Raw genomic sequence first — 22,306 nt, 5'->3', positions numbered from 1 at the left:
ATAAAAGACTCCACAACCAGCTGTTGGATCCAGCTGCAGCCAGTTCCTGACCCCCAGGTGGTGCCCCTCAGGTCCTGGACCCTTGGTGTGTCTCAGAAAGATTAAATCAGGTTTTTGGGCTCTTCGTGACTGCAAATGCTCCCGTTCGCATCGAGAACTCAACACTCACACTGAGAGCCAGTGTGAGCTCCTGCCAGCCCGTTTCGTTGCACAGCAGCATTGACCACCCACGGTGGACCGCAAATGCAAAGCTACCGCATGCCTGTTCACGATGCTCTGACTGCTCTTCGTGCCATGCCTACAGCCTCCCATGACGCTCTCCTTGTGGTCCTCTACAACATGAACGGGACTCTTGGTACAAAACTTGAGAAGGCAAACCTTCAAGTGGGACTAATCTGGGACTGTTTCAGACCCGCCCTCCATCACGGTCAGCCTGAACATTTGACTTTGACCCAGTCCAGCATGACCAGATAGCCACGATTGGTGCTTTGTGCTTTTTGGCGCTATTTTACACTTTAGTCTTTGAAAATTCATAACTCCTATTCTACTGATTGGATTTTTGTCATGTTGGTCTTGTTTTATTTATTAAATTCAAATCTATGCTTCTCGTTTGGTGTGGGATCATTTTGTGTGGTATTTTCACTGTTTTCCTTTATGAAGTGTTGCACACATACCTTACACATTGCCTCTAAGTTAAGCCTGACTGCTCTGTGCCATGCTACCAGAGGGTTGAGGACAGGTTAATTTGGGGTTTGCTTGTAACTTACCTTGACATGAATTGTGGTTGGTATTTGACCAGGACTGACACCCTATTCAACCAGTAACCCAATTTCTCACAGTATACAATAGCATAGCATGTATAACTCCAAAGAGAATTGTTTTGGGACAGTAAAGCTCAAACTTCATACCAATAACAACATGACACAAGTTTCCTCTTCTTGTCAGGACCTCTCTCTCCATTATGTCCCTCCTTTCTTTGGGAGGACCCCATTCACTTGGTTTGGAGCCAACAGTCGTTTCCTGTTTATTGTGAGAACTTTAGCCCAATCAGTTGAACTAATACTCATCTTGATGTAGCTTCCGAAATGTAGCCCGTATGCCAGGAAGTTAGGCTGATAAAATGTAAATATCTCTATTTAGCACTGTACCTTGTGGGCATAGAATATGTGTGCCTACTTGCACAACTTAGGCCCTGATTAAAACATTGGTGCTAATTCCTTTCCCAGTGCAGTATTTGTCCATGGGCTTTTAGCCACTGTGCAAATTACCTCTCTCAAGCTGTTTGGCGAAAAGCTTTCGGCAGATAAAGCCGGCCAACAATCTTTTTGGAAAATAGTGCAAAATTGCAATTTACCACCTGTGGATGAGTCCCGGCCTTCCATTGTGCACAAATCCGAACACCCATGTGTGCTACACAGCGCACAAACTGAAAATTCACGTGAATTGTCAATAAGATTCTTCAGAAATCCAGTAGGCATTCAGCACGGGTTATACAATTTGCTGATAGGCAAATAGCACATGTGCAATTAGTACATGGTAAATACTACCCAATTTTGGAGCTTGCAAATTAAATATCATGAGCACCCAGGCTGCAATTAAATGTTTTTGAAATTGTAGAAGTAACAATAGGAGAGATGCACTGAGTCTGTTGAAGAGGTACAAAGAGTTTGGCATATAGCAAGGGAAAAGACATCGACCAATCAAACAATGACGCACAAATTCCAGAAGATACATGTATTAGCCACAATAAAAACAAATTTTTAGACAGCCGCGGTCCATGCAGGTAACAGCAGTGGGGGGAGGGGCCGTGCCTGGGAATATTAACTATTTATTTAATTTTCCCTCTGCATCGTCCCACCGCCCCACCGATGTTACCTGCACGGACCGCGGCTGTTTTTAGATCCATCCGATTCAGGCTTTGAATCTTCAACTAACAGTGTATCTTCAGAGTGCTCACAATCACAAACCAAGGATACGATACTCAGAGTTTAATCTGTTAGAAGAATGAGTGCTGGTGCCCAAAACTCTTCTCTGAAGTCCGAGGCTAGACGCACAAAATACCATGGCTGCATGGTGTACAATCCACCTCATGCCTTCTTAATTAACCACCAGACGCTTCCTGCGCCTTTATCCAGCTCTTGCACCTTCCTGCTTTCTCCCTTTGTGACGGTTTTTCTGTCTTTCTCTTCCTCCGTCTTTCCACTGTGTGTGATTTCCTTCTGTTGCTCACTGTGAATGTCTGATGAGGAAAAATAAGTGCCGCTACCCAAGACTGATTGCGGCCGCCACCAGCAAACACCGGCTCAAATTAAGCACTGATTCCCAAATGACCTAAAAGTAAAGACAGCTATGTTGAGACCAACAAATGGTAAACCTCCACGCAATACGCTGCCACCAGAGCTCTCCAAACTTGACCGATGAGCAAATATAATGCTGTCTTGCTTTTAAAAAGTCCTACCTGATTGAATCATGGAAAGCTAGTACAATTGTGCCACTGTACAAAAAAAAATCCAGCTCGGTTCCTGCACTTCATTGACGGACTCAATAGCTGTGGTAAGATTTTCATGAACCTGCTCGCTGAGAGATTGCAGGAGTGGGATGAACCCTAAAACAGATTTTCTTCTGTTGAGAATGAATACAGCAAGTCTTTTCTTCACCGACCAGGTCTTGGTAGGTGAAGCCATCTATGTGGGAGTTTGAGAACTTTTTTAACAGCTTTGACCTGGTCGATTGAGGAAAACTCTAGGAGGACCTCTATTGACACAAATATTCTATGAACATCATGGTTCTTTATGGCAACCCCACACTACAAGTACAAGTGAGCTCTCGGTACCTATTCGCTCGACTCAGGGTGTCCAGCAAGGATGATCCCCCACTCCAGCCAGGATTATTCAACATATATAAAAATGACTTCTCTGATGCCATTATGCCATTTAGGTCGTTTTTGGTTCCCCTATCCAGATTAGGGGCTGATTCTGTTCTGCTGGCAGGAACAGGAAACGAGCTACAGAATATGATCTTGATTCTCCCAATACCTCAAAGGAAACAATCTTAAGATAAACAAGAAAAAAATAACGCGATTTGTGGTGGTTAAAAAGCCAAACCCACAAGAAAAATATTCATTCTCAAGGGTCAAAAGACAGAAGAAATTGGAAAGTGTCTTGGCAACCGCGTCCTACAGAATCTGAAATATGAAGCCCATCATGAGGCAAGTTTACGAAATCAGAATTTTAAGACTCTCCACCCATTCTGGAGAAATCGTCCAGGCCAAATGGGCGGTGTTGCCTTTTACTGGGGGGAATCCAGACAATTTCAGATCAAATCAAGACGATGGGTGTTATGCAGAAGTCATTCTGAAAACAAACTGTCTGCATTCCCAACTGCACAGCATCCTCGCTCTTACAGGCTGTCAAAGCCAAAAGGCAAGGAACTAGAAAAGAAGGCATGTCAATCAGCAATCTTGTATGTATAGGAAATGTAAAAAAAACAATAGACATCTGCTGTGAAAATGCGATGAAGTTTATCTCCCAAAAAGACGCACATTTCTTTCATCTAAAGTATATTGACCAAACACTCAATAAGTTTCGAGTGTTTTCTGTTCTATAACTTACTACATGCGGAAAAGCAAGGGGCCAACTGGATAGAAAATCAATACAGTACTAAAAAGCAAAAAAAACGTACGGAAAATATCCATACTCTAAGATCAAACCCCTAGCCTGGGTTGTTTGAGGATGTATTTTACAAATGCCTACCAACAGGGACAGTAGGCATCTCTTAATGCAAGCGCAAATAAATTTCCTGCCTCTAAAACACAATCTCAAAAGGCAGGGGGTGGATCCTGACAGACAACGGAATAGGTATTATTTATTTATTTAATTATACCTTCCCTCCCACCCCCTGCCTCACTGCATTTACCTGTGCCGGCCGCCGCTAAAAGTGCATCACAATTGAGTCATCCTCAGACCCATTTAGCACAAAACAAAGTGAAACAACTCCCGATTTTCAGTCCAGTACCTTCTCTGTAGGCAAATAAAGAGTAACTCAAACACGTGTGCTAAATTTCTAATTGAACAGTCCAAAACATATAGCAATTGTCCTTCTTTCTGGGCAATAAACAGATTAACGAAAATTACAGGAAATTATGTTCAACCTCCTCCATATTGCTTGGAAAGAGAGACCATGAACCCCTATATACAGAATATTATATGTGAAAGGTGGCATGTGTCTTGTTTAGAGGGCCACAGCTAGAAAGAAAAACACACATGGGAAAAAAGACCTAATTTTTACAATCTGTGTAGAGCTTGCGTGATGATGTAGATGGCCTTGGCGATAATCAGCAAGGCACCAAACTCCCCTAACATCAGAAGTGACAAAAGAGCCAGGTAGGACAATGGGTCCTCAGTCAGCTGATCCACAAAGATGTTTACCTAAAACTGTTTAGAAGAAAACAACAGCAAAACTAGCAAAAGCTACATGAGGCAACAGAAAACAGAATGTTCGCAAGGAATGATCTAAATCTGCTGAGAAAGGACAAAAATGCAGAGCAATGGGGTGTTGAGCGGTAGGAGATGAAATGTATTGCAATGCATACACCTTTTCCAAGTACTACCTTTATATGCCACAAACAGGAACTGACCTCAGAAGAAAAGACTGCTATATCTTGGATTGGGAAGTTCACATGATTTCCAATGGAGAGACGATTATCTTGGATCAGAACCGTTATATGGTGAAGCTCCCCTCACCTTCCATTGAGAACTCATGGCATCCGTGAACTCACAAAGAAGAAGCCCAAGTTTGATATTCCGTGTACAATAGGTAATCTCGAGGGCATCCACACCACTAACACTCTGCGTCATCCGGTAACCACGAAGATGGGCAGAGAGGCATTGAATCAACTGTGACAAACAGAATGCTGCCCCCCTCTAAACATCTTGTAGCAAACAGCAACACACTGAACTGAAGCTTTCCCAAGACTTCTCTGAAAGCTACACAAACCTACGTAAGTTCTAGTTCTGTATTTAACTCTGAGCTCAAAGTAACAACAATGTGTACTTCGTCTAGATAGGGCCCTGGGGCATAAAAATAAAATGCATTTACATAGTTGCACCTACAACGTAATACGTAAACACTTTGTGCAAATCAAACTCCATGGCCTTCTACTTTATGTAATGTACTCTCTGCCATGTAATGCATTAGGATCACCTCCTCTATTTAGACCACTGATTAGAACCATGCACCATACTAATGGAAGTGAGTAGCACAGTATTAATTACAACTAACACATTTTCTCCTGCACATCCTAGTGTGCCGTGGAAGTCCTACCATAAGCTTCTTTTAGGAACATTCTTTGTTGACTATTTGAAGTAGCTATATTTGTTGTTTAATCTGTACTTCATATTTTTTCTGAATCTCTCAGTCCTCAAGCGAGGAACACTGTCCCTCACATTCGCTCTATCTCTTTGATAGTTGCATGTTTCTGTGGAACTTGATATGCTAGCCATAGTTCCCCCAACCTAGAATCAACTGCTTTGTTAGTTACTTGTATAAAATGAAGTAAAAACAACTTTCTCAGCCCCCCAGTTTCCTCCTCAACTCTACTGGTTAATTTTTCCATACCCATCCTTCTTATAATCATGTTCTAAGATTTTCAGCTTCTCCCCAACTGCTTCAACTATAAACTGAGAATGGTGTGCAAACTGAATGCCTTGTTTTAAAATTCATACACCATAATTTGTGGATGCACTTCCGGTCTATGGCTTGAAAGTATTTAAATAAACCTGAAACTTTAACTTGAGTTTTACATACTACACAATTCCAAATTTTCTCCAAAATTGTTCAGTTACCACAATGTTTAACACAAACATAGCACTAGTTGTACAGCAAGTCAGAGCATGAAATTCTCCAAAGTGTCCTCTGTCCCAGGATCGACTTGCCCATAGGGCAATCACTAATCCCGAGTGGGAAGGGGGTGGGACTTTTGAACACGGTGGGTTGGATGACTAATAAATTATGAACAAAAATACCTCCCATGAAATTAATATCTGGTACTTCAATGAAAAAGAATAAAAGTTATCAGTCAATTGATCAATCAGATATTTCTTATTATAATATATAAACATTTTTTAGAACATAAGGTGCAAGTATGCTCCAATACGGCGATCATACACAATAATTAAAAGCTGCCATACACTGAGAAATAACAATCAAAAATTGCCACAGTGCTGTGTTCAGTCCCAATTCGTCAGTAATAGTGGAAGACATCACCATAGACTACAATTCCAGTTCCAGTGTTTCCCAATAGGCTGTATGGTCGGGGTCCTTTCAAGATATTGTTTGTACACTGCCTTGAAAATAAACCAAAGGATCCGGGTGATAATCGTAGGTAGAGGATGTGCTTCTCTTTCATTTTCATCCACCAGATAATGTTAAACTTAACTCCCTTGGCTCGTGCTGTAAATGTGTTTTGACCCTTAAACAGTTTGATGTTCCATCAGGACGGGGAACTGGTAAGTGGTAAGCCTGTTGTTGAAAATAAGTGTAATGGTGTTACTTCTAGTGTAGTTTGTGGACAGCTAACTACCCAAGTGATACGTTTCTAGCTGGGGTCAAGAGAATATTTTGTAGGAGATGGAATACATCAACTGTGTCAGTGTCGGATAGAGTGTAGAAACAGCACTGTACTTGAGAATATTTTGCAAGGATCACAGATGTTCTGCCCTGTTAGCAGTTTCTTGTCCCAGCTGTGTGGTGGAGTGTGTGAGAAGCAGTCTAGACTGCTAGGCATCCATAGGGAGTCCTAATCTTCAACTGAAAATTGAGAGGAGTTAAATTTTGATTTGCTCTAGTAATTGATTATTAGGGAGGGCCATCTCTTCTGGGTTTAAGTCTCTTCTGGGAGAAATGTTAACTCTTCCTCTGACCTACCCCTCTTCTTCACGGACCAACACAGCCATGTTTGTGCATGTCCGCACTCTGTCCATTCAGCCAAAGAGTAAGTCAGCCTCTCCTTTTCCACTGCCCAATCACATTAACCCATTTAAACAACATCTTAAATCTAGGACTCATAATTAAGAGCATACCTATTAAAAATGGTGAACCACTTACACTAGCCAAGCGGGACATATCCCAGCACTGGAAGGGGACTTCCCCGCCATCTGCGGGCGGGTGGAAACGTGCCATGGATAAATGCATGGGGGTGGAGATAGCGGTGTACAAGGCACGGGGCTGCCCACAGAAACATAACAAGATTTGGTCTCGCTGGGCTGCATACAGAGGCATAGACCTGCCCCCGCACAATCCCTAGAATCTTCCATTACACAGGCCACCCACTCACATAGTCACGGACTCTCCCTAGATTAGCGGACATGATCACTCGGAAGAATTCGACAGAGACTTTCTACAGGTCGGGGTGGGGTGCACCACCAGTGCCAGAGTTGGGTTTCATTGTTTCATTATTTCTTCAGGCCTTGGTTGCTGCATCATAATCTCAGTACACTTGTGTAATATTATCTAAGTGGATGCATTCAATGGGCCCCTGGGCCATGATGTACCAGCAAAAAATACCAATAAAATGTGATATTAAAAAAAAAGGTGGACCAACTGTGGGAAAGTCTAAGTATATTATTTTCAATGAAATAGTGCCCAGAATGTAGGAAGGTCACCCGGACTAATAAGATGGTCTACAATAAAGATAGAAACACTGCCATAAGGGAGACCTCCACAGTGATACAAGACATGTGCCATTCAGTGAGCTGTCAAGCACACACTGTGTTATCTGGTGCCAGCAAACAATGAAGCAGAGCACAGAGCAATTGTACACCGGGACTGTCACAGGGAGGGGGGAATTAGGGCCGTCACAAGGGAGGTGAGGGAGGCGCGTTATGCCCCATGCCCTATGCATTGCAGCGCCTATGCTGCTTCAACAAAAGCTGTAGATTTTTTAATGAAAGCAAGCCTGAGTCTTCATTATTATAGGCAAAGCTTAAACGCCCATTCCACTAGATGATGCCAGAGGCCATGTTTTCTCTTTTCTTGGAGTGCGTTTGTTTTAATACCGAGAAACATGTGCCGCTTGAACCTGGCATCATTGGAAGAAGTGTCCAGATGGCCCCGCAGGCTTCACAAAGACATCTGACAGCGCAGTGGATCCACGGCAGCTTTCTGGCTCCTGCGTTTCTAAGAAGTCGGGACAGGGGAAATAGAACGGTAGTTGAAAACAAATATGTGAAAATCTCCTTCTATCTCTAGGAAATACTAAAAGTGTTGGTGGGGTTGCTGAACGTCCCTTGATTGGCTCAGATCTTGAGCATGATACAGAATCATAACTCCATTGCTAATGGACCACAGCATCAAACCGCAAACTCAACCAAGTGTCAATTAATTCCATTATTCAGTCCCTGGGCGGCCGGGTCCCCAAACTCAGTTTTGTTGAAGAAGTTCTCATCATGTCAAGGACATCACTATGAGGGGATGCAACCTTACAGGAGTGAAGATTTCTGGTTTCTTCTTTGAATTTCCTGCTAAGACCACACTCATGCATTCCTATGTGAATAGAGTGGTGATTAAAACCTGTTTGAAAAAAAATAAGGTACTGTTTTTAAAAAACTGTCGATTTGCGACATCATTTGGGCACCTAACTTGCTGCTGAAGTCAGAGTCTTGTAATGCATTCATAATCCAATGGACTTATCACTTATGATAAAAAGGAGATTTAAAAATGCCAATGGCTTTGTGAGCAGGACCACTCCTAAAGCTAGACTCGCGTTTAGTTGCCTAGCACTGTCCTTCAGTATTCGTTTTTGGGTTCAGTTTTAAGTGTTCTGTTCTGACCCCATCTGTATCCTGCGCAACTGTTTCTGGTCTACTTCGGAGTGAAGAAAGACCACGCGGAATGCCCTCAGCAATGTCCACACATGCTGCCTTGCCCTTTGGCTATCTGACAAGAATGTGTAAATGTAAGTCACCGTGGGAGGGATAGTCAATGTAATGTGGACAATCAGCAGGCTTTTGCATCAGTTTATCTATACTATGTCGATCATTATATCTGTATCCTTAATATTTTTCTACAGATGAATACATTGTAGTACCAACCCTGGCAATGCCTGTGTTCTGAATTCTGTGTGTAGCTTTCCTTCCTCCTGTTCTTGCGATCACTCCAGCATTTGTCTTTATTGAGTGGTATTCTTCTCAGTGGTTATGTGTTTTGCTACAGAGCAGTCTAGTGGCCGTGTCCATGTCTCCCAGTGTTTCCCCAATCTCTGTCTGTGTCTTCATCTGGTATACTACAGAGTGTGTGTGTCCTAGTGTATGCTCTGTGTCCATCTCTTACTGCCCTTTGTCTGTCTCCCTACTATAACGTCAGTTCCTGTGTTTCCCATTTCCAGATTATGAATCTGTGTTCCCATGTCCCGATTGTATGCCTGTTTAAGACCTGAAGCTTCTGTCAGTGTCTTCCTGCCTTTTTGCTGGGGATTGTGTTTTCTGCCCAGTACCCATGTGTCCCCTACTCACCTTGTCTGTGTCCATGTTTCTGCACTAGTGTCTGTTTCTACATTCCGCAAAAGCCATGTCTGGGTCACCATACTCCCATGTCTGTGCCTTCATGCCTTGGTGCTACTGGATGTGAATCCCTGTCCCTGTGTATGTGAATCTCCCAAACAATGCTGATCATCCCTTTCCGAAGGATGTGCTTTATTGTTCCCATGACTGTCTTCAGAGTGCTTATGTGTGTCTGCCCACCGTTATCAATGTTCCTAGATAAGTCTCTTTGCCCCAGGGCCAGTGTTAATATCAGATTTCCAGTTTCTATATATCTCTGGTCCACCGTCCATGTCTCCGTACCCTCTGGTCCATGTCTATCTTCTATCGTTTTCACTGACTGTATTCATGCCTTCCTGTCCTGCTTTAAATGTATGTATTTATCAGCATATGTTTCTCTGTATGAATGTATTTTGCATAATGTATGTTGCACTCTAAGCCTGAAAGGGTACTGTTTTGATGTATACATGTATGTATGTGTGTATGTGGTATTTGTATAGCATGTACATAGCCGAAAGGCAGGGGAGCACCGTGCACAGTCAAATGCAAAGTGTGACTGTAAAGGTGGTAGGTTTCTGAGAGCAATTGTGGACTGTTACTACATTATGGTAACTTTTTCTTTAAATAGGTGTGTCTTAAGCTCTTTCCTAAAGTAGAGATGGATTGAGGGAATCCTGATGGATACAGAGGTGGTGTGCCAAATCAAGGGTAAATAGCTCTGTTGCCTTGTTTTTTTCCTTTCTGCACTTTATCCTCCAGTGTCCTAGCGCCCCTGCTTCGTTGACCTTGACTCCTGGACATAATGCCCTTGTTTGTGTTACTCTGCTCACATTTGTATGTGTGTGTCTCTGCCCCAGAGTCTGTTCATCTCTGCCACAGGGTCCAGGTTCTGGTCTTGTTCTCACAGTGTCCATGTCTACGTATCGCAGACGTACATATTCATTTTCCATTCTCAAAGTGAACATGTCCATGTCTCGCTCAGTTCTCTCAATTGGTACAGAGTAGTATTTGAAATGCTACTCTCACTTCCATCACTCTCAGGACACTTCTTTTCAATGTATCTGTGCACCTAACAACATTTCATTCATTTATTCATTCGTTCATTAATTCTCTCTCACAGTATCTATGTCGGCCGTCCTCCACTGTCCTTGTCTCTAAATTGTGCGTGCCTCTGGCTTCCTGGACAGAATGCCCATGGCAGTTACCCTACCCTAGTTTGCTTTTGTATTTGTTTGTCCCAGAATTATTTCTGCTACTGCTACAGTGTCTGCGACATACTGTTATTGTGTCCTTGTCTTTGTTCCCAAACCTCAAATTCTGTGTCCATGTCTCCATGTCTTTTGTGTCCTCCGGGTAGTGTTGTCGCTCACTGCCCTAGTTTACATGTCTGTGACTCTCCGTCCCAGTGGTTATTTCTCGTGTAGTAGCTGAGTCTCCCTGCCGCAAGGGATGTGCATTCCTGTCCCTGTATATATTGGCTGTGTCATGCAGTGGCATGAAGTGGTTGTGCACAAGTGGGTGCAGCTGTCAGAGCAGAAATGCTGAAGGTGCTAGAACAGTTATCAAACTGCTTGACAATGTGAAAAACGTTCGAGTGAACTATTCGGGCTCCTGTCCCTTTTTGGGTGTTACTCCCTCTCTGATTTGTATTTCCTCACTCCCAGGGCTTTAAGTGGGATGAAATAACTGGAGGGTCTCTCAAAGGGGCGTGGCCGATGTAAATAAGGGCGTGGCTTAAAAACACATAAACTGAAAATCTGTGTTTAGCATAGTGTGCCGCCCAACTGGTATTGTGCTGCTTCTGTCAATGCGTCCAGATATATACTACAACAAGTAACTTTACACCTACAACTAGCCAGGGCTATTGGCTTTGTCAATCTTTGTTAGTTGCATAAGATAAATAAGCAACAACTATTGCTTTGTTGTATATCATGTTGAAAATGCTTCAGTTCTGAAATGATGAGACTGAAAGAACTATAACGAGTCTCGTTGAAGTTACATCACAGGCAGTGAAGAGTGGCACTGCTGCAGGGTTAAAATGTATGTTTTTCCACCGAGGGTGAGGGCGAAAATGGAAAGCCCGATAGGGGCCCTTCTCAGCACCTGCATTTTTAGAACTGCCGGTGCTCAGGACCGGCAGGACCCGGCTCACTCTAATGATTACTTGCGTGAAATGCTGCATTGTAAGATTATGGTTCGATGTTTGAAGGCAGAATTAAACATCAGAAGTGAGACACCGGCTCCACTGCCAGCCACCCTCTTATGTCCCTGTGCTTTGAGGTCTCAATCAGAAAGAAGGGTGAATGTGCATGGAAGTGCTTGGTGGAGCATTGGCCAACACTGAAGTCCAGTGCCAGGTTGGTGAGGTGCAGAATTGGAGGATCAGCTGTGCACCCTCTTGCAGTGGATGAGTGCTGAAAAGGAGGTAGTGGGAAAAGCATGAGCCCATGCAGCAAGGACGAAGATGTGGCATATTGTAGTTACAAGTGCATTTTGTGTAGATAGGAATATGGTTGTTTGGTTAGGATTTGGTTTCTGAGACATGGCGGTTGTGTGTGGGCTTGGGAACATATGTGAGATGTCCGGATAGAGAGTTTGGAGCCATTTATCTTACCTTCGATGATTGGTGGCAGGTATTTCAGCCCACGACTCTTCAACGTGCTAACAGACCAAGTGATGTTTGCATAAGGACGCGGCAACCGAGGCAGAAGTATTATCGCATTTATTTTCATTGCCATCAATTAAAAAAACTTCAATTATTTTATTTGAGAGTGTTTGACCCCAAATATGTGAAGTTAGATGAGGGACTAAAGATTTGGGGTTGGATGAAGCATGACGTCAGAGGTTTCTTTTAGGAGGACCTGGAGATTTTAGAGCATTTCCAAACATATACCAAGAATTTGGGACCGCACGTGGCATGACTGATTCAGGTGAGGGCGGTGGCAGATCAGTGAAATGGGCGAGCATGCCACCATGATGTGGCGGGTATATTTTTATGACGGTTGTTTTACCCCTTTAAATTAGGCTATAGCAGGTCACTGTAAGGTTCAATTGCCTAATAAATGCAATACATTTCAGTGTAACTCATATTTTTCTTGGAGTGTTTGCCTTTTGGCAATAGAGTGATGCGTGTTGGTCAATGACTGGTCTTAAAACTCAACCAACATATGAAGAACTTGCTTGTTCTGAATGTTACAACATTCCTCACACACACGCGCGCACACCCGCGCGCACACACACACACACACACACACACAAATGCACGTGCACATCTCGACTCGACTCTTGTTACCTTGGCTACAGTACATTTACATGGGCGTGTACTGGCCGCCCTCTGGATGTCTTGAGACAGACATCGGTTGCATTAGCAGTGACGTGAGCCTGTGCTGAGTTAGGTTAGCTGGTTCTAGAAAATGCAGTGCGGGAAACATGACAAGCCCTATATTGCAGAAAACATATGGGCGGCGGTTACCCGCAAACGCTCAGAGTTCTGAGTCAGTCCCCGAGAGCCCATGAATCATGTGTTGATAACCCCCTGTCTCCGCGGAACATTCGTCGTCCGAGTTAAGAGATGACTGCGAGCTGTGGGTCTGCACGAGCGAAGCTATGCTTTGTCCTTGTCCAGGGTTGAAAAAGAAGGACTCAGTCGTTTAAAACAAGTAAAATGGGAAAGCAAGAGCCCGTACATACATATAACATAAATACAAAGGCACACGTGGGAGGGCACTCTGCATTAGAACGTCCAATGGTGCCTTGGTCGTGCCAACAAAGTAACAAACCGCGCTTTGCCCGTTCTGTCTTTGAAGAAAAAGACCTGAAGGCAGCTTCAAAGTGAAATTCTGACTTCACTCAAGTTAAGCGGGAAATCCCCTGCTAATGATGGTGTCAACGGTAGAGAAGGTGGTACTTTCTTCTAAGGTAATTGTTAACTGAAATAAATTATTTACATCTAAAGTGCGTGCGTTTACGTGCATGTCGTGTGTGCATGCGCTGTTATCAGAACACATTGAGGCAGCGTTCATCAACTTCAGCTCGCCTGGCCTGGCAGTTCGGGGTGGGCTGTTCTACTGCACTTGATGTACTAACTTGTACAAAGCTTGTTGAAAACAAGTCCAAAGTACAATTCTACACCTGGGCCACAGAACTCAATCTACACCTCACTATTATGGCCGAAGTAGGCCAAAACCAGCCTTAGATTGCTTGTGTTCCACTCTTTAGTGGGCCTGGCCCAGCAGTTCACCTGAACGTTTTCGACTGAAGCACGACCAGTCCTGATTTGCATATGACAAGTCTCTGTCTACAGTGCAATAGTGGGCAAATAGGATACCTGGTATGTAGCCCTGAGCGATCAACAGTGGCTGAGATGAATTCAAGCATGCCTTTCATCACTTTGGGAGAAGTGTTCATCATATGGGCCCCAGGGGGAACTGTCTGCATAAACCACAAGACTGAGTGATACTAGCGCCTGTCTTTTTAATGACGCATGCTCCGAATTTGTACTTTACCTGCACTTCACAATGAGGCCTGTAGTGGTAGTTTACTCCAGTTTGAATGTGAACAAACCTGAAAGAAGTGTAGTAGCCTTTCCCTGTGACTCCTAGTCACAGTAGTAGTTTACTAAGCCCGTAGAACACTACATTTTAACAGTTAACTGATTTAAAAAAATAAAAAAAAGATGACTGCTCTGTACACTTGACTCAGTGAACTCCGCCCTCATCAGCTGTGAAATATAGAATCCAAAGACTTCACTTCCTATTAGCTACAACCAATTGGAAGAAGAGGAGCTCTCAAGACATGCAGTAATTGACTGGCAGCAACTGTGCGACGCTCGACCCAGACTGACCTTCTTCATTTAGCATCCACGGCAAAGAGGAGAAGTCCGGGGTGTAGGCGCACGTGTCATCTTCAAAGGCGCACGAGCCGCGCGCGAGGTCAGCTGCGCGAGCGGACTGCAGAGCTGTGGGGACACAAGGAGTTCGTTTAGTGCCGGGAGTGTATGGGTAATACCAACTCAAGAGGGGGCGAATAAAGAAGTTAAATCCCAAACCAACAAGACGTCTAACCCTCATAGCTATAGTAATAGTGTCCCCTTTTACATGCTGGCCAGAGTAACTTTTCCAGTGCATCGTATCCTGCAGACGCATCGGCAGGTGGTGCGTTAATACATGGGCTGCAGGCTGCAGAATAAAAGGTGTATGCGCGCGAGCCCCCAGGCGCACAGCACAGTGCATCGACTGTACTTTGTACGCGCGCGCTGCAAATGTTAGACGGTTTGTGCATAGGGATGTCTGCTTTCACCTTTTGTCCATAGTAGGCGCCCCCCCCCCCCACACACACACAGCCACAGTAAACTGTGCGTCCTTCCAAACCATTACTTCGGCACTGTACACATTTTTGGGTATACTGCGGATTGTGCACGCACTCTTGTTAATGACATTTTCACCGATATGTAAAGGTGCGCACACACATTTCCTGCGTAACACACACGTGAGGCGAAGTGGTTGCAAAAGTTTAACAAAGCGAGGAGGCTGTGGCAAATGGGTGCCGCACCAGTGATACCGTGCACGGGCAGTGAAGTTATGGTGTGGGACAAAGCCTTTCCCTCAGCGCCGGGCATGGACCGAGCCCCAAACCTGTAACATGCAAATTCTTAACAGCACCCATGCAGCCCGGCGCCCGCGGCTCCTACCTTGACACAGTAGGAGAAGACATGGCAGCAGCATAGTCACGCCTGGCTGTGAGGAGCTCTGCCGAGAGTTACCGGCGGAGGGTCCCGCCTTGAGCCAGAGAGAGGAGAGCGCAGCAAACCGAGGCTGCGAGTCTCCGCTGAGCAGACCCTGCCAGGACTGGCGAAGCGGCTGCTTCTGCTGCTGACAGATCCGCGCTGGCTCTGTGCGCTGCACGGCCTGGCCGCGTGCCTGGCCTCCTTTCTCCACTCTGCCAGGGATGGAGAGCCGGGGCCGCCTGGGATAGGCTGAGGCGGAGAAGCCCTATCTCCCAGCAGGGGAGGAGGGAGGAAAAGGGGGAGGCCGATGGAGAGAGCAGGAGGGATGGGGTGAGTGGGGGTGCCTCCTGCTTCTATGACACTCTGCAGATACGTGGGGGTAACCTCACACAGCAACATTTCAACTCCCATCTGAAAACCCCCACGACCTCCAGAAGTCCAATGAGCCCATACAATGACTTCACAAAGAGAAGCCGAAATCTGAGGAGTCGTGCATGCGTGGGCTGCCTACTGCCGAAGCCCTTCGGTGTCAGTGTAAGCCACGCTTCCCAAGAAGCCCTACCTCTATGACCTGGGAGTGAGGTGTAGGGAATTTATAGTCATTTTGTCAGCTCTGCATAAATATACTAATTTGAAACGGCAGCAAGTTTACCTATTGCCTACTGCAGGGACGTAGGAAACACTAAAATTCGGGGGGGGGGGGGGGGGAGGGGGCAGGGACAACCTTGTGGACTTTCCAGGGACCCCATACAAATCGCCTGTTGTATGAGACCATGCGCCCGTTAAACAAATACAATAGCATAGTTTTGAAGTGAAATATTGAGAAAGGCAGGCATTAGTCACAGTTTTCAAGTATGCTTTATTGCTATTTACATTCATATAGTAATTAGACCAAATGTTAAAAGAACATGTAAATGAATCCTACATCTTCATGCACAAAGCAAACAAAGGTCGCTGACTTCGGGTGGGGGCATCGTGTTTGCAAGTGCATTATGGTTTGAAAAGTACCTGCTGCTGCATTCCTGGTCTCCAGCAATTTTCAGGGAACAATAAAAATGTGAATGTTGGAAGGCGGACCCCGAGGAGTCGGCGAGACCACCAAGGGGGGGCCCTCCCACTGTATGAAGTAGCCGAGCGCTGCCGAGAAGTCTCCTGAGAGATCCTTCTCCTATCACGTACTAGCACAGTAACACCACCACACAGGACTCAAGGAGGTTGTCTCAAGACAAGAAATGCTTTATCATCAATAAGAAGGTTACGAGGTCAATATTTACACGAAGGGATCGAGGGATCCACCAAAAGTCTCAATGTCTCTTTGGAAGGGTAGGGGTAGCGGGACAGTCTTTGGCAGGGATGCGGTACGAGGGTACCTGGGGCCCAGTTCTTCTTCTCAAGCTGGAGGACCTCCGACCTCGGAGGGGTCGAGCCGCGACGGTGTCAGCAGGGCTCCGGCGTACAGTTCAGGGAGAGCCGCGATTCGATCAGCAGGGCTCTCAAGGTGTTTTCTGCTCAGCTCGAGCCGCGACGTCGTCAGCAGGGCTCCGAGGAAGGTTTCAGCGAGGGTGGGCCGCGACAGCGTCAGCAGGGCTCCGATGTTCCGAGTGGCTTCAAAATGTTCACAAGAAGGAGCCGCGACGCAGTCCGCAGGGCTCGTGATGGTTCCAACAAAAGTTCTTCTCCGTAGGGTCAGCCGCGATTCAATCAGCAGGGCTCTCGATTCCGGGATACAACTGCCGATCTGTGGCGGGGTCACCCCAGATATAGGACTGGGGCCCTTTGATGTCCGGACCCAGGCGCCCGAGGGGGGCGGAGAGGCCGGGTGGAGGTGGCCAGACGCCCAGCAGGAGTGGCGCCAGGCCCAAGAGAGTTGCAGGCCGATCACACCTAGGGATGGGAGGACAGTTGGGGGTCCCATCGATACTGTCCTCCGCCGGGGGCGATGAATGGTCCCTGCGGCGCCCCCTGGCCAGTTCGTGGTGCCTGGATGTCGGGGCTTCGCTGGGGTCGAGGCCGGGTTGAGCAGGGACGCGCTGGCTGGTGCATAGTGTGACGTGGATGCCAACAAGATGGCGGAGCCACGAGGAGGATGCGACCGCGTGCAGCTCCGGGTGAAGGGCCTTGGTGCAGTTCAGACGGGTGGCCCGTGAAGGCCGGGGCGGGGAACGGGCACAATCCATAGGGTTAGGGACCACGCCACGAGGCCGGGTCCAACAGGCGTCCCCCCCAGCCGAAGGCATGGAGAGTCACCCATCTCCTTGGGGATTCTCCTCGTCAAGGCGGAAGAAGCGGGACAGGCCGTCGGCGTTGGCGTGGTCATTGCCGGGCCGGTGTTCGACGTCAAAGTCCATCCCTTGTAGAGAGATGGACCACCGCAGTAGCTTGGGGTTCTCGCCCCGCATTTGCATTAACCACCGCAAGGGCCGGTGGTCGGTCTGGACCCGGAAGTGGGTGCCAAAGAGGTAGGGCCGGAGCTTCTTGAGGGCCCACACCACAGCGAAGGCCTCACGCTCAATAGTGCTCCAGCGTTGCTCTCGGGGCAGTAGTCGTCGGCTGATGAAGGCCACTGGTCGGTCGAGCCCCTTTTCATCGGCTTGGGATAGGACAGCCCCGATCCCATACTCGGAGGCGTCCGTCTGTACCACAAACTCTTTCTGGTAGTCCGGGGCTTGCAGCACCGGAGCAGTGCACATGGCTGACTTTAAGGTGTCAAAGGCTGTTTGGCAGCGGAGTGTCCAGTGCACCTTCTTGGGCTGCTTTTTGGACGTTAACTCTGTGAGGGGGCCAACAATGCTCCCATAGTCCCGGATAAACCGCCGGTAGTATCCGGTGAGGCCCAGGAACGCCCGGACAGCGGTCTGGGTAGTGGGGGGTTCCCAGGACTGGATGGCATCTATCTTTGCTTGGAGGGGGGCCACCTGCCCGCTCCCCACTTGATGGCCCAGGTAGGTCACGGATCCGTGGCCGACTTGGCATTTGCTGGCCTTGATTGTGAGCCCGGCCCGCTGGAGGGCGGCCAGGACGGCTTTCAGGTGAAGGAGGTGCTCTGCCCAGTGGTTGCTGTATATGGCAATATCATCTAGGTAGGCCGCGCTGAAGGCCTCAAGCCCGGCCAAAACCTTGTTCACCAGTCTCTGGAAGGTGGCCGGGGCGTTCTTCATTCCGAAGGGCATTACCCGAAAGTGGTAATGGCCATCCGGGGTCGAAAAGGCGGATCTTTCTTGGGCGCCGGGGGTGAGCTGGATTTGCCAGTACCCGGCGGTGAGGTCCAGCGTGCTCAAGTAGCGAGCGGCCCCCAGGCGGTCGATGAGTTCATCGGCCCGGGGTATCGGGTGGGCGTCGGTCTTGGTTACAGCATTCAGGGCTCGGTAGTCCACGCAGAATCGCAACTCTGGGGGGTGGCCGGGAGCTGCGGCCTTGGGCACCAGGACGACAGGGCTGGCCCACGGGCTGTCGGAGGGTTCGATGACCCCCAGGGTCAGCATCTTCGTTACTTCAGCCTGGATGCAGGCCCGCACTCGGTCAGGCACCCGGTAGGCTCTGTGTCGCACGGGGGGGTTCTCCCCGGTGTCGACGTCGTGGACGCACCAGTGGGTCACCCCCGGGGTGAGGGAGAAGAGGGCTGCGTAGTCCCGCAGCAGTCGCTGGCAGTCATGGCGCTGTTCTGGAGTCAGGGAAGAGGCGAGTTGGACCCCTTCGATCGATCCGTCCTGAATGTTGGACTGCAAGAGGTCGGGCAGGGGTTCGGAGTCGTCCTCGCCCCCCTCGTCGGTCGCCAGCAGCAGGCTCAGTTCGGTCCGGGCAAAGTGGGGTTTTAGCCGGTTCGCATGTAAGACCCGGAGGGGGTTCCGGGGGGACTCTAGGTCGACCAGGTAGGTGACGGGACTTTTCTTCTCCACTACCTTGAAGGGCCCGGTCCACTTGTCCTGGAGGACGCCGGGTTCGACCGGGGCCATGACCCATACTTTCTGTCCGGGCTCGAATTCTACGGTAGAGGAGTTCCGATCGTACCACCGCTTCATGTCCTCCTGGCTGGCCTCGAGGTTGGCTTCGGCCATGGCTCGGAACTTGCGGGTCTGGTTCCGGAGAGTCAGGAGGTATCGGTAGACGTCAGGAGGGGCGCCTTGGGACTTCATTTCCCAACCCTCCTTGACCAGGCTGAGCGGTCCGCGGACCGGGTGTCCGTACAATAGCTCGAACGGGCTGAACCCCAGGGATTTCTGCGGGACCTCCCGATAGGCAAACAGGAGGCACGGCAGCAGAACATCCCATCTCCGCCTGAGGGGCTCTTCCAGGCCCTGGATCATCCCTTTTAATGTTCGGTTGAACCGCTCAACCAGTCCGTTCCCCTGAGGGTGATAGGGGGTCGTGAACTTGTATGTGACCCCGCACTGCTGCCACAGGGACCGCATGTACCTGGAGATAAAGTTCGTGCCGCGGTCGCTCACCACTTCGCGGGGAAATCCCACTCGGGAGAAGATCCCCATCAAGGCCCGGCCTACCACAGGGGCCGTTATAGTTCTGAGCGGGACCGCCTCCGGGTACCTGGTGGCGTGGTCCACGAGGACCAGGATGAAGCGGTGGCCCAGGGCGGTTTGGGGATCCAGGGGCCCCACAATATCGATTCCGACCCGTTCGAACGGGGTGCTGACGGCTGGAAAGGGCTGGAGGGGGGCCTTGACCCGACCCCCCGTCTTCCCGCTGGCTTGGCAGGTCGGGCAGGACCGGCAGTGGTTGTCCACGTCTTTCCCCATCCGGGGCCAGTAGAAGTGGGTCACCAGACAGCTGTACGTTTTGTCTTGCCCCAAGTGTCCGGCGAGGGGCACATCATGTGCCAGGTTGAGAAGGAACTCCCGGAAGCGGAGGGGGACCACCAACACGCGGCCGGCCCCGAGTTCTGCCACTTTCTGTTCGCTGTACAACAGGCCCTCGGCCCAGTAGACCCAGTGGGTGCCTGTCCGGTCGCCGTTGGCTTGCGCGGTCGCCTGTTGTCGGATCCCTTCGAGAGAGGGACAGGACTGCTGTTCTTGCTGGAACTGCTCTCGGGTGGGGCCCCCTTCATGTCGCCATTGTGTCAGTTCTGGTAGGGCGCTCGTGGACGCCATCTCTTCGGGGGAGGATTCGCTGGGTCCAGGGTCGGTGTCCGCCTCCTCCTCGCTGCTGGTGGTAGGGGGTGTGAGCCCCTCGGCTGGGGCGGCCCCGGAGGTCGAGGATGAGCTGGAGGCCCGGGCGGTCATGGACCGGGTGATGGCGCAGGCCCAGTCAGCCAGTCCCAACATCCGGAGGTGCTCCCGTCGCTCCACTTGAGCCCAGGGGGAACTTTCCAAGTCGTTCCCCAGGAGACAGGTGACAGGGGCGTCGTCGCGCACCGTTACTTTCAGCAGGCCCGTCACCCCTCCCCACTCGAAGGGGACCAGGGCCATCTGGCACAGGCTTTCACTGTTGTCGGCCGTCCGTACGGGGCACAGGACATTCGGTAGAATCTGTTCAGGGGTCACTAGGTGGCAGCGGACAGCGGTGACACTGGCGCCTGTGTCACGAAGGGCTTCGGCCCGTTGTCCATTGACCGTGACCTGCTGCCGGTACTTCTGGGTGTTGCTTGGGATGGGGGTGCAGGGTACCATTTCTCGGCTACCCAGGCAGACCAGGGACATGGCTGCAGGTTCCCACTCAGTGTTTCCTCGGTCGAGGGCCTCCTCTTCCTCTTCTCCTTCTCCCAGGGCGGCGGCCGCCAGCTGTCGGGGCGGGGGCCCGCCGGCCCCGTTTCTTCGGTTCAGGGGGCAGACCGGATCGCTGGCATAGTGTCCGGTCTGTTGGCAGCCGTAGCAGGTCACTGGTGGCCGTGGTCCGGGTCTGGCCGGGGGCGCCCCCCTTCGGGCTAGGCTCGGGGAGAGTTGTTGCTGCGGTGGCCCTCGAGGGGGGCTCCTGGGGGCCCCGGCGGGAGGGTCTCGGTTCCTGTTTGGCCCTCCCCCTCCACCGCGCTGGCGGGGGGGTCCGGTGGGGTTCCTCTGGTACTCCCCCATTGAGTTCCGGAGGACCCGGGAATTGACCCATCGATCGGCCTCGACGGCGAGTTTTCGGGGGTCGGTCATTTTGCTGTCGAGGAGGTGCTGTCTCAGTTCCACAAAGCAATTGTTGGAGAGGTGCTCCCACACGATGAGGTCGACCAACTGCCCGTAGGTCGTGACTTTGCTCCCTTTGATCCACCCTTCTAGGGCCCGACTAAAAAAGTCCACATATTCCACCCAGGTGGTGCCCGGGATTTTCTTGCAGTCTCTGAACCGCTGGCGGTACATTTCCGCGGTGAGCCCGTAGCGGGTGAGCAGGGCCTCCTTCATGTGATCGTAGGAGGTCATCACCTCCTCCGGCAGCTGGAGCAGCGTGTCTCGACCCTCACTCAGGAACCGCCCCCACAGGCCCGCGCCCCAGTCTTTTCGGGGCACCCGATGAGAGGTCATGGCCACCTCGTAGGCCTTGAACCATTGCTGGATGTCGTCATTCTTGTAATACTCCTTGACGACCTCTTTCGGGATATGTACCTTGGTCTCGGAAGGCGGTAGAGTGTCTCTAGTACTGGGGGTGTTGGTCCCTCCGTTCTTGGCCTTGATCTCGAGCTCCTTGAGACTGCGCTCGTGCTCAAGAGTCAGTTTCTTCTCCTCCAACTCCCGGTGTCGTCTCTTCTCCTCGATCTCCTCTTGAAGCCTTAGCTGTTCTAGGGCCAGTTTCTTTTCTGCCAGCTGGAGTTCGCCGTCCAGCCGCAGTCGTGCGAGCTCTAGCTCGTGGCTCCGGACCTTCTCCCGCTCTCGTATTTCGTCTTCGGAGAGGCCGGTTTCCAGGCTCTTTCTTCCTCCAGTTGCCGAAGTCAGTGCGGTTGCTGTGGTCTCAGTCAGGGGCAGGGGACCTTCTTCCTGGGAGGGGCCTGCCCCGGCCTCCCACCATGCCCTTAGAGCCTTCTGCATCTCCTCTTTGGTACCTAGGCCGGTGGTTGAAATGCCTTTGTCCTTGCAGAACTGCTTTAATTCTTTGTGCGTATATTCCTCCAGCCGTT

At 49.4% G+C, this 22,306-nt stretch overlaps 1 protein-coding gene across 1 annotated transcript in view; it reads right to left on the bottom strand.

Moving 5' to 3' along the window:
* The window catches only part of MAMDC2 (MAM domain containing 2), a 474,787-nt gene extending 459,312 nt beyond the window's left edge, over positions 1 to 15,475 (bottom strand). Inside the window, exons 1-2 of the mRNA XM_085633013.1 lie at positions 15,226 to 15,475; positions 14,380 to 14,493 (exon numbers count right to left, since the gene is read on the bottom strand). Of these exons, the coding sequence (XP_085489139.1) occupies positions 14,380 to 14,493; positions 15,226 to 15,259 (148 nt within the window). The 5' untranslated portion in view covers positions 15,260 to 15,475. The remainder of the gene's footprint in view (positions 1 to 14,379; positions 14,494 to 15,225) is intronic.
* Between the last annotated feature and the right edge of the window lie 6,831 nt (positions 15,476 to 22,306).

This window comes from Triturus cristatus, chromosome 2_1 (genome assembly GCF_964204655.1).
Source record: "Triturus cristatus chromosome 2_1, aTriCri1.1, whole genome shotgun sequence".
NCBI lineage: Eukaryota > Metazoa > Chordata > Amphibia > Caudata > Salamandridae > Triturus > Triturus cristatus.
The sequence above is the reverse complement of the archived record's forward strand: the minus strand, read 5'-3'. Positions and strand labels throughout refer to the sequence as shown.